Raw genomic sequence first — 15,542 nt, forward strand, 5'->3', positions numbered from 1 at the left:
TGTTATAGCCTTTATGCCCCTCATTTAGCTTATAATGTGTCTCCCAGGAGGTGTCACTGAGGGTAAAAACTGATAGAAATAAATTACCAGCTTGCTTGTAATTAGAGATGCACAGGCCCCCAGAATATCACAAATCTGAGTACCGAGCCAAGCTGGCTCGGTACTTTCCCGCTTCCTTGGATCTGACATTGAGGCAAAATGTCATTGTTGCATCATCGGATCTCGCATGTTTTGGATTCCATAAGTACATCCCTCCACCGGAGATCCAGCACCATTGCTCACACAAGCACAGGAGGGGTAGCAGCGTTCTTGTCACTCTCCAGTACCATTGCTCTGTGCCATCGATATGGATCATGATCAGTCAACGGAAGAACATGATCATCAAACCGCTGCTGGCACCAGTCTTGATGACAGTACAGTAGTCCTTCTACGTCCTCTATAAAAGTTTATGCACAATGGCATAGTTGGGTATAAGTCAGGGAAAAAAGTCCAAAAAACAAACTTTAAAATTGGTAAAGAAAAAAACTCCCTTCTCTCAGCTAGATCCCAGCACCTGCAGTCTGCACTGTCATCATCCTCACCCTCATCAGTGTGTATATCATCCTCACACAATAATAATTCATTCCCTTAAGCCCATTTATAGCTTGTTTTGTGGGTACCCAAACAAACCAAGCGCTTCGGCCAGAAAAGTGGAACTCATTGTCACTGAAGTGCTTGGTTTGTTAAACTGTATTTGTCCTTTTTGATATCCAACATAAGAGTGGGTGGGAGGGCCCAAGGACAATTCCATCTTGCACCACTTTTCTTTTCTGCTGATGTATGGAAATGTTTCATAGATGTACTGTAAACTGCCGTGTGCTTGAGCCTTTGTTCTGTCACTTAGTATCCAGCCAACTCGCTGAAGTTTTTAGCCGAAACTGGATGAAAATAATATTGTGACCTGTGAGGTGGTCAAAATGTACTGAAAATGAAAATGAGTGTCATTGAGGTTAATAATAATGTAGGAACAAAAAAAGGCAAATTTTGTATTTTTTTTTTTTTTTTTTTTTTTTTAGTAATTTTTGCAAAACAAATACAGAACCAAAACAAGAAGTTTTAAAACCGATCCAAAATACGGGAGTCGGTGAACATACCTACTTATAATGTCTCCCAGTACAGAACACTGAGGAGAAAAACTGATATAAATAAATGACCAACTTGCTTATAAGGTCTCCCCTGTATCACTTTATACCATTGTGTTTACATACTACATATTGCCCATCCAATCTTTGATTATTTGATGAGAAAATGGTAGGAAAGCCGATATTTTTCTGATGTGTTATACCTGTAGAAGTGCAGAGTATAGTTATGACACCCTTGCTATTTTATTTTATTACCAAAATCCCATATGCTCAGTGTTTTTTTTTTTTTTTTTTTACATGACTTGACTTCTACTCATGTAATATGCTTTTAAACCCATAGGCGATCCTTTCTTTGTTTTTTATGGGGGTTTTTTCCGTTGTACAGGATATAAAACGAAAAAAAACAAACAACCCACAGTGATGCAATCTACTTCTTGCAGTGATGCAATGATAAAGAATGAAAAGGTCAATACCAGATGGCCAATCAGTGGTTTTCCCACACTCCAGCCAATCAGACACAAGCTACTTTGATATGAACGCCTCTGATCCAATTCTCCAGGCAGCAAGTCACGTTCTTATGCACCATATCTTAAACAGGCCTTTAGTGCAGGAAAATCTCATCTTAATTTGAGGAGATTAACCAGTTATCATAACCTGGGCTTTAACGGCTGTTCGTCCATCTGAACTCTGGTCCGTTGGCCTGTCCCTCCGGATCTCTGACAACCCTTGACCCTCCTGCTCCTGAACGCTGGTCCCCATGAACTACTCCTGCTCCTGTGATTACCTGGAACTCTCCCAAACTCTCCCGGTACCTGCACTCTGTAGCCCTCACTGACTTTTCTTGTGTTTCATTTGATCATACCACCAATCCATTTATTTAATTTTTATCTATTTTTCCCACTTTTTATTTTAGTATTCCCCACTCTCTATTGCTTAGATTGTGTTTTCATCCATTTCACTGTATTTTTCATTCATTTCACCATACCACCTATCCATTTATTTTATTTATTCCACCTTTATTTTTGTTCCCCACTGTACATTGTCTACACCGCTTGATCGTGATTTCATTCTCCTCCACTTCACATTGTTATTGCTCTGCCACTACTCTTCTCCTTTTACATTGTCCACATTGGTTTCACTGCTTTGTCTCCGCTTCTAATTTGATCTGTTCCACTTCGGACTCCCTTCTGCTGCCCTCCTCTCTGTACTTCTCCCCCTCACCTCCCCGCTTTCTCCGGCCGTTCTCTTATTCCCCTGTCTCTCATCATGCCGCCTCGTTCCTTTCCTATACCCATCCTCTCCCCCAGCCCCCGCCAAGGGCCCATATCTCTCTATCCTATCTCTCACCCCCCCTCGCTCCATCAACCCTGACAATCTCATTCATATCTTCTCTTCTTCATCCCTCCCTTTTTCGTGTGCCCTCTGGAACTCCAGGTCTGTCCGTAACAAACTGTCCTCCATTCAAGACCTCTTCATCTCTAACTCTCTTAATCTTCTTGCCATAACTGAAACCTGGCTTACTTCTTCTGATACTGCCTCCCCTGCCGCTCTCTCCTATGGGGGCCTCTCTTTCACCCACTCCACCAGACCAGACGAGCGTCCAGGTGGGGGAGTGGGCCTCCTCCTATCCCCTAACTGCACTTTTCGGGTCATACCCACTCTACCTTCCCTCTCCTTCTCCTCCTTTTGAAGTCCACTCCATTCGGCTCTTCTCCCCCATCCACCTCCGTGTCTCCGTCATCTACCGTCCCCCTGGCCCTATCTCTCTTTTTCTCGACAACTTCGCCGCCTGGCTCCCCCACTATCTTTCCTCTGACCTGCCCTCCATTATACTGGGTGACTTTAACATCCCTATTGACAACTGTTCTGACCCTGCCACCATCAAACTTCTCACTCTTTCCTCCTCCCTTTGCCTCACTCAGTGGACCTCCTCCCCTACCCACTGTCTTGGTCACTCCCTCGACCTTGTCTTCTCTCACCTCTGTGATCTCTCTGACTTCTCCAACTCTCCCTTCCCACTCTCCGACCACCATCTCCTCTCCTTCTCTCTGTCCTCCTCCCCTTCTCCCACCTCGCCTAAAGCCACCCTCACCAGGCGCAACCTTGACGCTATTGACCCCATCTCCTCCGCCTCTCTTGAAACTCTCCTATCACCCCTTCCCTCTCTGGCCTGCCCTGATCAGGCATCCTCTCTCTACAACCAATCCCTCACTACTGCCCTGGACACCATTGCCCCGACCTCTTCTATCCGCCGTCGTCGCCTTACTCCCCAACCCTGGCACTCCAAACTCACCCGCTCCCTCCAAAAGTGCTCGCGCACAGCTGAATGCCTCTGGAGGAAATCTCGTTTCCTGGCTGACTTCCTTCACTTCAAATTCATCCTCTCCTCTTTCTGCTCTGCCCTGTCCCTTGCTAAACAATCCTTCTTCAAGTCGCTCATCTCTTCTCAGTCCTCCAACCCCCGCCGCCTCTCTGCCACATTCAACTCCCTCCTCCGCCCCCCCCCCCCCCCTCCCACTGTCCCGCTTTCCCTCTTGGCATCTGACTTCGCCTCCTTTTTCTCCTCCAAAATTGAAGCCATCAGACGCAACATCTCCTCCTCCCACCCCTCTCCCCCCACTCCCACCGCTTCACCTCCCGCCATCAACCAGCTGTGGTCCTCCTTCATCCCCACATCAGGTGAAGAATTTCGCTCCCTTTTTCTTTCCTCTCTACCCTCTACCTGTCCTCTTGATCCCATCCCCTCCCACCTCCTTCGCTCTCTCTCCTACTGCCTGCTCCTACCTCGCACACCTCTTCAACCTATCACTCTCCTCTGGCGTTGTCCCATCCTCATTCAAACACGCTCTTATCTCCCCTATCCTTAAGAAACCCAATCTGGACCCCACCTCTCTTGCTAACTACCGCCCTATCTCTCTTCTCCCATATGCCTCCAAATTACTTGAGCGGATTGTCTGCAGCCGCCTCACCAGACACCTCTCTGACAACTCCCTCCTTGACCCTCTCCAATCCGGCTACCGCCCCCTCCACTCCACTGAAACAGCCCTGGCTAAAGTTACCGATGATCTCCTATCAGCCAAATCCAAGGGTCACTGCTCCATACTCATCCTCCTTAACCTCTCCGCGGCCTTCGACACCGTGGACCACCCCCTCCTACTGCAAACTCTTCTCTCACTCGGCCTCTCTGGCTCTGTCCATGCCTGGTTCACCTCATACCTTGCTAACCTCTCCTTCTCCGTATCCACGTCTGGTTCTTCCTCCACCCCCTCTCCTCTCCCTGTTGGAGTCCCTCAGGGCTCTGTTCTTGGCCCTTTACTCTTTTTGCTCTATACTTCCTCCCTTGGGGCTCTCATCTCCTCTTTCGGTCTTCAGTATCACCTATATGCTGATGATATTCAACTCTACATCTTTTCTCCTGATCTTTCCTCCTCCCTCCTCTCTCGTGTAACTGACTGCCTCTCAGCCATCTCATCCTGGATGTCCTCTCGCTTTCTTACAATTAACATCTCCAAAACCGAACTCATTGTCTTTCCCCACCCAGGCTCCCTTCCCACCATGACCTCTCTATCGTTGTTAACAACTCCACTATCTCCTCTGTCACCCAACTCCGCTGCCTAGGTGTCACTCTCGACTCCTCTCTCTCTTATGCCCCCCACATTCAATCCCTTGCCCAAGCCTGTCGCTTCCAACTCTGTAACATTGCCCGCATCCGTCCCTTCCTCTCTCAAGATGCCACCAAAACTATCATCCATGCTCTCATCCCCCGTCTCGACTACTGCAACCTCTTCCTTACTGGCCTCCCCTGCTCCCGCCTTGCTCCCCTCCGCTCTATTCTCAATGCGGCTGCGAGACTCATCTTCCTCTCACGCCGCTCCTCCTCTGCCTCCCCTCTCTTTCCTTACACTGGCTTCCCTTCCCCTACAGATTCCTTTTCAAACTCCTCACCACCACTTACAAGGCTCTCTCTTGGGCCATAGTTACCTGCCTGTACTCACTTTTCCCCTCCCTCCCTCTCTTTCATGCTGTGCCTGAGCCCCCAGAGTTATAGTGCTTACTGTTACTTGTACTGTGCTGTTTCACCTTGTACTGTGCCATTGTTTGTCCTTGTACGGCGCTACGGATACTTTGTGGCGCCCTATAAATAAAAATTAATAATAATAATACTGCCCCTTACATCTCTAACCTCCTCTCCATTCACACTCCCGACCGCTCCATGCGCTAAGCCAATGATCGCCGCCTCTCCTCCACTCTGATCACCTCTTCCCACTCTAGAATCCAAGACTTCTCCCGTGCTGCCCCCCCTTCACTGGAAGGACCTCCCTCGCTCCATTCGTCTCTCGCCCAATCTGTGCTCCTTCAAGCGGGCTCTTAAAACTCACCTGTTCCTTAAGGCCTACCAACCATCCACTTAACCTCTCACCTCTTCTGGTTCTCCCCTGCCCCCTTTCTCTCTCCCCGTTGCTTCACTGGCTCCCTTATGTACCTGATTCTGTTTACCCTCCCTTAGGATGTAAGCTCGTATGAGCAGGGCCCATCTTCCCTCCTGTCTCCATACCTGTTCTTCCGCTCCGTCTCTACTGTATCTGCCTGCCTGGAGTTTCTGAAGTACTGGTACTTTGTGTTTATTGTTCTGTACTGTCTTACCCTGTATAGTCTACTGTTTGTACCATGTACGGCGCTGCGGAAACCATGTGGCGCCTTACAAATAAACGATAATAATAAATGTCAGAGAACCTCCCCTTAATGAAAGTACTGTATAATTTATGTAGCCTGACCATCCTACTACAGGAGTAAGCTATTCCATTAATAAAATACTATGAAATGCTGCCAATGCCCCTTTTGTATTTTGCACTGCACATTTCTGAAATTGGTGCTATTTTCCTATTTCAGCGTTTATCCCCACAATAGAGGTTACTGCTGTAATAGGTGTTCTGTAACTCATCATTTCAGGGTATTACTCATCCTGAACTGTGTTTTATGTATTGGATTAATTTGTTTTTTCCCCACTTCTAAGGAGAACTTGGAGAAACATGTTTATGTAATTTTACTGTATCCACACAGTCTCTGCTAAGCTGGATTGTGTGTGGCACATTGTAGCTATATAGATGAGCACTATCAGCATTGTTCCTCATGCTTTATCACAAACACTGGTATAACTGTATAGGTACATGTCTGTATAGATGTCAATAATTAAGGCTGACACTACTATGAATATGAAAGAGTAGGAAATTCACTACGGTCTGGTCTCTAATTTTGTATGAGCAGGAAAGAGGCAAGTACATATTCCCAATAATACAGTGTTACTATAGTCCCTTTTAAATTAGTAAAAAAATGTGGTGCTTTATGCATTTATTGTCATTGAGCAGCATTTGTTGTGTATAAAGATTCCTGATGATCACACTGTGACTGTCCTGAGTTACATGCTTAAAGCAACTTAAATTGCTTATGGAATTGCTATTTATTGGTCCAAGTGTTGTCATGGTGGTTGACTGCATGTGTTATGGAACATTGTACCAGAAAATGATTTAATACATATGGATTTGGGAATATTGGTGCTAACTCCTTTTTCCTGGCACAATCTAGTAGTTGCTTTTATCATTTCATCCTTTACTGTTGCATGGTATTGTCCCTTTAAGGTCTTAAATGTTTCTTCTGCTGTTCTCTGTGCAGTCAACCTACCCTGACTATTATTACAATGAAAGTTATTCAAAATTGTCTCACTTTGACACGGAGTGTCTTTATACCACTTTCAGCTATGTTATTTGTGTCGATTTATTTGATTTTAGATGGTTCCTTTCAAGGTTTAGTTCAAAAAGCAGATTTGAGGAAGTGTATTAAGGCTGCGCTACCACTAGTAAATCTCCCCTTGTGCCGCCCTAAAGGATGCAGTATAAACTCCTTGTACGTGGATCTAATAGTGTTATTGGGCACCCTGGGGGAAGTCTTTGTGATGTCACTGCAATGACATTGTAGGATTTTCTCTTGAAACGAGGACGCACTGTGTTGTGTGGAGCTAGGGATTGCGTGAGCACGCGGAAACTGCATCTCCTTGCTGTCATTGATAGGCTGACTGTTCTCGAAGATGACACCATTCTGTGCCTGCCATGTTGTGTCAACTACTTTGCGACCATAGACATAAAATAGCAAATAAATGACGCTACTGAAGCCTTGGGGTGGAAGCTAATAATACATCATTATTTGCATTGCAGGGATCCGGCCTCACAAGTGCAGAGAGTGCGACATGTCATATGGGACGGCAGCAGATCTACTGCGCCACACAAGATCTGCACATACATTTGAGAAACCCTTTCAGTGTTGCTACTGCGATTATGCAAGTGTGGAGGTATGTGCACATTGACAACATAATACTGTGTTATTACATAACTTTTTCTGATGTCAGAAATTCTAAGAACAATGGAACTGTTTCTCATTACTGAACTCTGCCTGGATGTCAAATAACAAGCAGTCTTTGCATGACCTCCTTTCCCTTTAACTTGGCTTCATCCATTGTATTTATTTTTGTTTGTATGATGTTTAACACACTTCCGGGGTGCTACATATAAAAGATGTTTCTGCTTTTGTATCTGGAGAAATGGCTGGCTCATTGATTATTAAAGCTGCGTTACCACCTAGTAAAGTCTCCCTTTTTGCCACCACTAAAAGATGCAGATAAAAACATGGTTCTCAACAGCTTGCAAAAGAGGAATTGAAAGTCCATCAAAAAATGTTTCTTTTTCCTTCCTTTCTCTTATCAAATAGAAAAAGTTGCTCAATGGTAATTGTTTAATGATGAAAACATTGTCTGATACTAGTTGGATGTGAGTTGAGCTGCTTGTTGCAGCTGATTGGGCCGCTGACAAGCTTCTTACCATTTGATACACTCTATTTGGAAGTGAGCCGTTTATTACAGCTGATGACGATCGGGATTACTCTTTGACACGCTGACTCGCCTCCTACTATCTGGTAGGAGTATAATCGTCTATATCAGGATTTTAGATTTGAGTTGTTTAGGATGTTTTGTTTTTATGCTTTTTAATAAATTATCTGGAGGTAATACACTAGATGTGATTTCTATTTCCCTACATATTGTCTGATAACGGATCAATGGGGAATGAATACATGGATGAACTTAACATCATTGGAATGAATCCCCTTTTGTGTATGCAAGTCCAATATTGATAGCAATACTTGATGTATGTTTTGTTTGGACTTTACTATCACTTATGGGCGTTACCTTCAAATCTTGCTTTCTTGCAAATCTTAAATTATCGGTGATGAATTATGTTTTGATCCAGTATTTTTTTCTGTTTTTTACATATTTAAACGACATCTGATCTAAATGTTTGGAGGAATCACTGAACACCATTTCAGACAATGTTTTCATCATTAAACAATTACCATTGAGCAACTTTTTCTATTTGATAAGAGAAAGGAAGGAAAAAGAAACATTTTTTGATGGACTTTCAATTCCTCTTTTGCAAGCTGTTGAGAACCATGTTTTTGTCTGTTTGATGCGCCTTCTGTACTTTGATTTATTTATTTGTATGGTTAATGCAGTGGCATTATATTGTGTATTTAGGCTGTCATTAAGCAGGGAGCGCTATAATTGGGAACCTTTGATTATATAAACTAAAAGATGCAGTCAGATTCTGCCTAGATTAACACAGCCTTGAATATGATGACATTGTATCTTTACGATCTTCATTAGAATATGTAAGAATTCCTAACTGTATAATAGTGTGATGTATTTACAGATTGAACCATTTCTTTCATTACTGTTACGCTCATTTTGTAATGTCTCTTTAGGCAAATAGGATGAAAGTCCACATTCGGTCCCACACCGGGGAGCGACCATTTATTTGCAGCCTTTGTCCTTTCGCCACTACTGACACCTTCAAATTGAGAAGACACATGAGAACGCACACAGGTCTGTGAGAAGGGCGATTGGGTTTTCTCCTGGTTTTATTTTGGATACTTTTACTGTGTGTAATACCCTCTTATAGCCTACGCGTGTTATCGTTTGTCTCTATGATTATAACAGATGACTAAACATAACTGTAAGGAATGGAGACAGTGATAACTGCAGGCTACTGTATATAAAGTTATAAAATATTAAATTTCTCTCTCCTACCACTGGGGGACACTGCCAGACATTGGGGTATAGTAGTGGGATTGGGAGTTTAGGCACTAAAAACTCTTTGATTTTTACTCTCCTCCTCTGCTATGCCCCTCCTCTTCTAGATACCTCAGGTTTTTTTTAGTGCCTTAGGAGTTAGGCCAGTTTAGTATAGGCTCCTGCCTATATGTTATTTAGTGATAGTGTTTCACGTTTGTATTTTATTTTTTTCTTAAGGGTGCTTCGCGGGGATCGATCCTAAGTCCCAGAGAGGGGGAATAGTCCTGGGCTTCCTTCACCCTGATCCCCGCGCAAGGTAAGAAGTGGCTGATGCCCGGGTCTTCCTTCACCAGTCTTGCCGGTAGTTCATCCCCTAGAAACGAGCTGTTCGTTGTGGATAGCACCATTAGGGCTTTAGGTGCCCACGGAGGTAGACCTCTTCAGCGGGCCACAGAGATAGGTCGCGCGGGGGAGATCCAGGATCCATCTCTCCCCGCCGACGGACTAGCCGGCAAGCCCCCTCCTCCATACCCCCACTTCCCCTGACAACGAGCAGCGGGGTCCGTTAGCGCTCCCTCCTTATAGAGAGCGGCGCTGCAGGAGGAGGGCATTGACGCACACGCTACCTGGGCACTGTAACAAGCGTGTTGTGGAGAGATTACCGACAGCCATATTATAGATGAGCTGTTCGGTAACTTAGAGAGGAGCAGACATTTTTTTGATGAAGGCGGAGCTGGAGGAGGACCTTCGTTTCCCGCGCTTCTCAGGATCCTGCACAGCGGAGTTGCCATCTTTAGCTCACACCGAGCAGCTGCATGTTGCTTCTCTCCTCTCATTTACCTCTTCTGTGACTGGTATCGTTAAATCCTGTGTTTGTTGTGTACAAAAACATTTTAAACATTCATGGTTGATTGTTCTACCTAGCGGGAGAGGTTAAAAGTTACTGTGGGGCAAATTTGTACCCAGGTATATAGATTTGGCTACAAATTGTGTATTGCTGTAAACAGTTAAGTTTAGACAATAATCATTTATCTGTCTAGTCATAATCAGTTTAGACTATATTTAACCAGTAATGTCTAACAAGGAGTCCTCTGACAGGGGATCCTCTGGAGGGTCTGCATTGTATTTTACTTGTGCCATGTGTAAAATAAAACTTTCAAAAGGACAGCATGACAAAGGTACCCTTTGCGCTGCTTGTGAGACCGGATCTCAGGAGCGTCACGCCCCAGCTCAAACACCGGTAGCCATAGTAGAGCCGCCTTGGGTTAAATCCTTTGCTGCAACTATGGAGAAGTTTACTACGGTGATGTTACAGGCTGCAGAGATACGTCAGAATGTAGTTACAGAGTCTCAGGTATCTCTCACTGCAGGGCAGCGCTCTTCACATGTAGCAGGGGCGAGTGACCAGACAGAATTTGCTGGCACATCCTCAGAGTTCTCTGACTCATAGTGATGATCGCCTACTTGCAGTCTCCCACAGAGCCAAAAGGGTCTCACTGGATGTAAACCAGGGTCGTAGCCCAGGCTCAGATATCCCATCAGATGAGGATGGGAATATAGTCTCGGATACTCAGGAAGAGGACTCGCTGAGTATTATGACCACCTCGGTGGGTAATATTGAAAGCCTGGTGTTGGGTATTAGACATAGCCTTGGTTTTGCTGTCCCTACACCCTCGGCTCCCTCAGGTTTCTCCATTTTCAAAAGGACTAAATCTCAGGTTATGTCTTTCCCACCGTCATCAGAGATGGTACAGATTGTGACGGACGCTTGGTTAAACCCAGGAAAACAGTTCGTTATGCCGGATAGATTTAAGAGTTTTTACCCTCTTGCAACAGAGGATTGTATTAAATGGGAGGCGTCTCCCAAGGTGGACAGACCCATTATCAGGTTGTCCACTTCTTCTGCCATTCCTACCCAGGAGAGAGTATCTCTTAAAGACTCCACTGACAAAAAGTGTGACAATGCGCTCCGGTCCGCATATGTGTCTTCCGGTAGCTTGTTTAGGCCCACTATGGCAATGGCATGGGCAAATAAGGCGGTGCAGATTTGGGCAGAGCAGTTGATCTCGGCCATCCAAAGTAATGCTCCGCTACCTAATCTCCTGGTTCTCGCTGAGCACATTCAGGAGACGGCGGATTATATGGGACAGGCATCCATGGATGCAGTAGCAGTCCATGCCAGAATTGGCGGCCTTATTATGGCGTCATGACGTTCCCTGTGGTTACGTTCGTGGACGACGGATGCTGAATCTAAGAGGTCCTTGGAAATCCTGCCTTTTGATGGAGTCACTATGTTTGGGCCGGAGCTTGAAAAAGTGATTTGAGGTAGCCACAGAAGGTAAGAGTAATATTCTTCCTATGGGCTCTCGTAAACCGCGTCCAGCTCAGTTTCGGTCCTTTCGCTCCTTCTCGCAGGGCCGTGGCGGCCCACCAAGGGGTCAGCCGGCGGTTTTCAGAGGAGGCGGCGGCAGAGGTAGGGGCGCTCCCAGACGGGGAACGTCGCGTCCCAGTGAAAAACCTGCAGCATGACTCCTTGGCCCCCACGCGGGTACCCGTGGTGGGGGCACGGCTTCTTCTCTTCAAGCGCCAGTGGTGGTCGGACGCTTGGATTCAAGGAGTGGTGTCGAAAGGATATTTTATAGACTTAATCCAGTTTCCACCAATAAGGTTCCTTTCCTCACCGGTGCCTGCTTGTCCTCTCAGAAGTCAGGCCCTGCTGGAGGCAGTGGCGAAGCTTCAGGGTGCGGAAGTGGTGGTTCCGGTGGCGGGGCCAGAAAGGGGTCAGGGGTTCTACTCCAATCTCTTCTTGGTTCCGAAGCCGGACGGAACATTTCGCCCTATACTGAATCTCAGGTCCTTGAACAAGCAAGTGATAGTCCAGAGATTCAAAATGGAGTCTCTTCGGACAGTCATTGCAGGGATGGAAGAGGGAGAGTTTCTAGCTTCCATCGATATAAAAGATGCGTATTTACACGTTCCCATATGGGAACAGCATCATCGGTTCCTGAGGTTTGCGGTGAGTTCCGATCATTTTCAATTCAGAGCCCTTCCGTTTGGTCTGGCATCTGCTCCTCGAGTGTTCACAAAAATCATGGCAGTTATGGCAAGTGCCCTGAGAAGAAGGGGAGTCACGATAATTCCATATCTAGACGACCTTCTTTTAAAGGCGAGGTCTGCAGAGATTTTATCCCGCCAGGTTCAGACCACAATGGAGTTCTTGAAGGACCATGGGTGGATTCTGAATGTGCCAAAATCGTCTCTCATCCCAGCTCAGCGTATGCGCTTTCTGGGATTGGTGTTCGACACAATGGTTCAGAGGGTGTTCCTTCCTCAGGAAAAGATCATCGCCCTCCAGCGGAGAACCAGAGTATTATTGGATCGTCCTCGAGTGTCCATGCTCTCTTGCATGAAACTTCTAGGAACTATGGTGTCAGTGTACGAGGCAGTTCCGTTTGCCCAATTTCATTCCCGGTCTCTTCAGTTGGAAATTCTCCGGAAATGGTCGGGGTCACAGGAACGGTTGGACAGACAGTTCATTCGACAGTCTCCGTTAACTCGACTGTCATTAACGTGGTGGCTCTCCACGAGCAAGCTAAGCAAAGGTCAGACCCTCATCAGGCCTCTGGACCTTAATGACCACGGACGCAAGTCTTTCGGGTTGGGGAGGAGTCACGGGACCGTTAAGGTTTCAGGGACTCTGGTCTCCCCAGGAGTCGGCTCTTCCCATAAACATATTGGAGTTGAGAGCTGTGCTCAAGACTCTGTTAAAAGCTCAGTGGTTTCTGGAAGGAAAACACCTGCAGATACAGTCAGACAATGCCACGGCTGTGGCTTACTTGAATCATCAAGGAGGAACTCGCAGCAAGGTAGTCATGCAAGAGGCTGCCAAGATTCTAATCTGGGCGGAACATCACATTCCCCAGATATCGGCGGGATATATCCCGGGAGTGGACAACTGGGAAGCCGATTTCCTAAGCAGGGAGAAAGTTCATCCAGGGGAGTGGTCCCTGTGCAAAGAGGTATTCGCTCTTCTAGTTCAGAAATGGGGTCTACCAGAAATAGACCTCATGGCTTCCAGACTGAATTGTCAGGTCCCTCGGTACTGTGCAAAGTCCCAGGACCCTCGAGCATACGCAGTAGACGCCATGGCAATTCCGTGGCGCTTCAGGCTGGTGTATCTGTTCCCACCTTTTCCGATGCTGTCTCGCGTCCTGAAAAAGCTAAAAAGAGAACGCGTTCGGGCAATATTGGTAGCCCCTCATTGGCCTCGCAGGGTGTGGTTCTCAGACATTCTGGGAATGTCAGCAGATCAGCCGTTTCGTCTGCCCATGCGCGCAGACCTGCTAGTTCAGGGCCCTCTTCATTATCTCGATTTAGATCGGATGGCTTTGACGGCGTGGCTGCTGAATCCTTAGTTCTTAAGGCTAAGGGTTTTTCGTCACGAGTTATTGCGACCATGATTAGGGCAAGAAAGTCATCTTCTGCGGCTATTTATCATAGGATCTGGAAGGTTTATATCCTTTGGTGTGAATCCAAGGGTTTCCATACTTCCAGGTTTAGCCTTTCTAGACTGTTGGCTTTTTTGCAGGAGGGCCTGGATAAGGGACTCAGACTGGGTTCCCTTAAAGTTCAGGTGTCTGCACTGTCAATTTATTTTCAGCGAAAATTGGCACTTCTGATTGAGGTTCAGACCTTTTTACAAGGAGTCCTTCATATTCAACCCCCATTTTCTCATCCGGTAGAACCTTGGGACTTGAATTTAGTGTTGAGGGCTCTTTGTCTTCCTCCATTCGAGCCCCTTCATACCGCAGAACTGCACCATCTGTCTTGGAAGACGGTTTTTCTTCTAGCTATATCTTCAGCTAGGACGGTGTCGGAATTAGCAGCACTCTGTTGTAGTTCTCCATTTTTGGTGTTTCATGAAGACAGAGCGGTGTTACGTACTAAACCTTCCTTTGTTCCAAAGGTAGTGTCTAGGTTCCATCTCAACCAGGAGATTGTGGTTCCGGCATTTCGTCCGGAATTGTCGTCTTCAACTGACTCTGTTGATTACGATCTTCAGCTACTGGATGTGGTTAGGGCTCTCCGGTGCTATGTGGACCGCACAGCCTCTACTCGTAAAACAAAGGATCTGTTTGTTTTATACAACGTCAAGAAGCGTGGTTGGCCGGCGTCTAAACAGATTATTGCTCGGTGGATTACTTCCACTATTAGTCTGGCTTATGTCCAAGCTTCTCAGCCAGTTCCTCAGATGCTTAGGGCTCACTCGACCAGGGCTGTTGGTGCATCCTGGGCGGCACGCCATGGGGCTTCGGCTGAACAACTGTGCAAAGCTGCCACTTGGATGTCTGTTCATACTTTTGTAAAGTTTTACAGATTGCAGGCTTTCGCATCTTCTGATGCGAGCTTTGGCAGAAAAGTATTACATGCAGCCGCTCCAGAGCATTCCCTCCCATGAAGCTGCTTTGGTATGTCCCCAATGTCTGGCAGTGTCCCCCAGTGGTAGGAGAGAGAAAAGAGGATTTTTACTTACCATAAAATCTATTTCTCTTTCTCCACTTGGGGACACTGCGCTCCCTCCCTTGCTCTGTAGACGATCTGTTTATGAATGTTTATGATTTGGGCAGCTCCTTATAGTACACTTGGTTAGTCAAAACTGAGGTATCTAGGAGAGGAGGGGAGTAAAAAAATGAAAGAGTTTTTAGTGCCTAAACTCCCAATCCCACTACTATACCCCAATGTCTGGCAGTGTCCCCAGTGGAGAAAGAGAAATAGATTTTACGGTAAGTAAAAATCCTCTTATAAATATGCTTAATTTCCTCACTTCCCATTGGATTAAGCAGAATATATTTTTTGTCTTTATGCTAAATAAATGTCTTGCTTTGTTTTCTAGGTGAGAAGCCCTACACATGTCACTTATGTCAGGCCAAGTTCACACAGAACACCAGCATGAAAATGCACATTTTGAGGAAGCATACAGAGAACTTGCCCAAGGAACATTGCCCTATATGTAATGCTGCCCTGTTTGGGAAGAATGACGTACGTAAGTATTTTTACTGACCATTTAAAGTGACGTTCCTGAAAGTAATGGGGTTTGTGAATAAAGGAAGATACGTTATTAGAGGATGGTAAGATATCTAAAACTGCTGGAGAGTTCCACATAACACACAGATAAAAAGCTTTATGAAATGTTTCATAAAAGTGCAAAAACATATCGCCATTTGGTTTCCCATGCTAAATTAAATGATCGTTACAACTTTCTATATTTTTTTTAAAATGTTTACTTTATTAAACAAGAGACACAA

At 45.8% G+C, this 15,542-nt stretch overlaps 1 protein-coding gene across 5 annotated transcripts in view; it reads left to right on the top strand.

Annotated features, from left to right (window-relative positions):
• Window positions 1-15,542, top strand: part of LOC142094377 (uncharacterized) — a 55,065-nt gene that overhangs the window by 9,415 nt on the left and 30,108 nt on the right. For all 5 annotated transcript variants that reach the window (XM_075176454.1, XM_075176455.1, XM_075176453.1 and 2 more), the window contains 3 exons: window positions 7,331-7,464; window positions 8,928-9,048; window positions 15,131-15,280. In XM_075176454.1, the coding sequence (XP_075032555.1) occupies window positions 7,331-7,464; window positions 8,928-9,048; window positions 15,131-15,280 (405 nt within the window). The remainder of the gene's footprint in view (window positions 1-7,330; window positions 7,465-8,927; window positions 9,049-15,130; window positions 15,281-15,542) is intronic.

The sequence above is a fragment of the Mixophyes fleayi genome, chromosome 6, assembly GCF_038048845.1.
Source record: "Mixophyes fleayi isolate aMixFle1 chromosome 6, aMixFle1.hap1, whole genome shotgun sequence".
In the NCBI taxonomy this organism is placed as follows: domain Eukaryota; kingdom Metazoa; phylum Chordata; class Amphibia; order Anura; family Limnodynastidae; genus Mixophyes; species Mixophyes fleayi.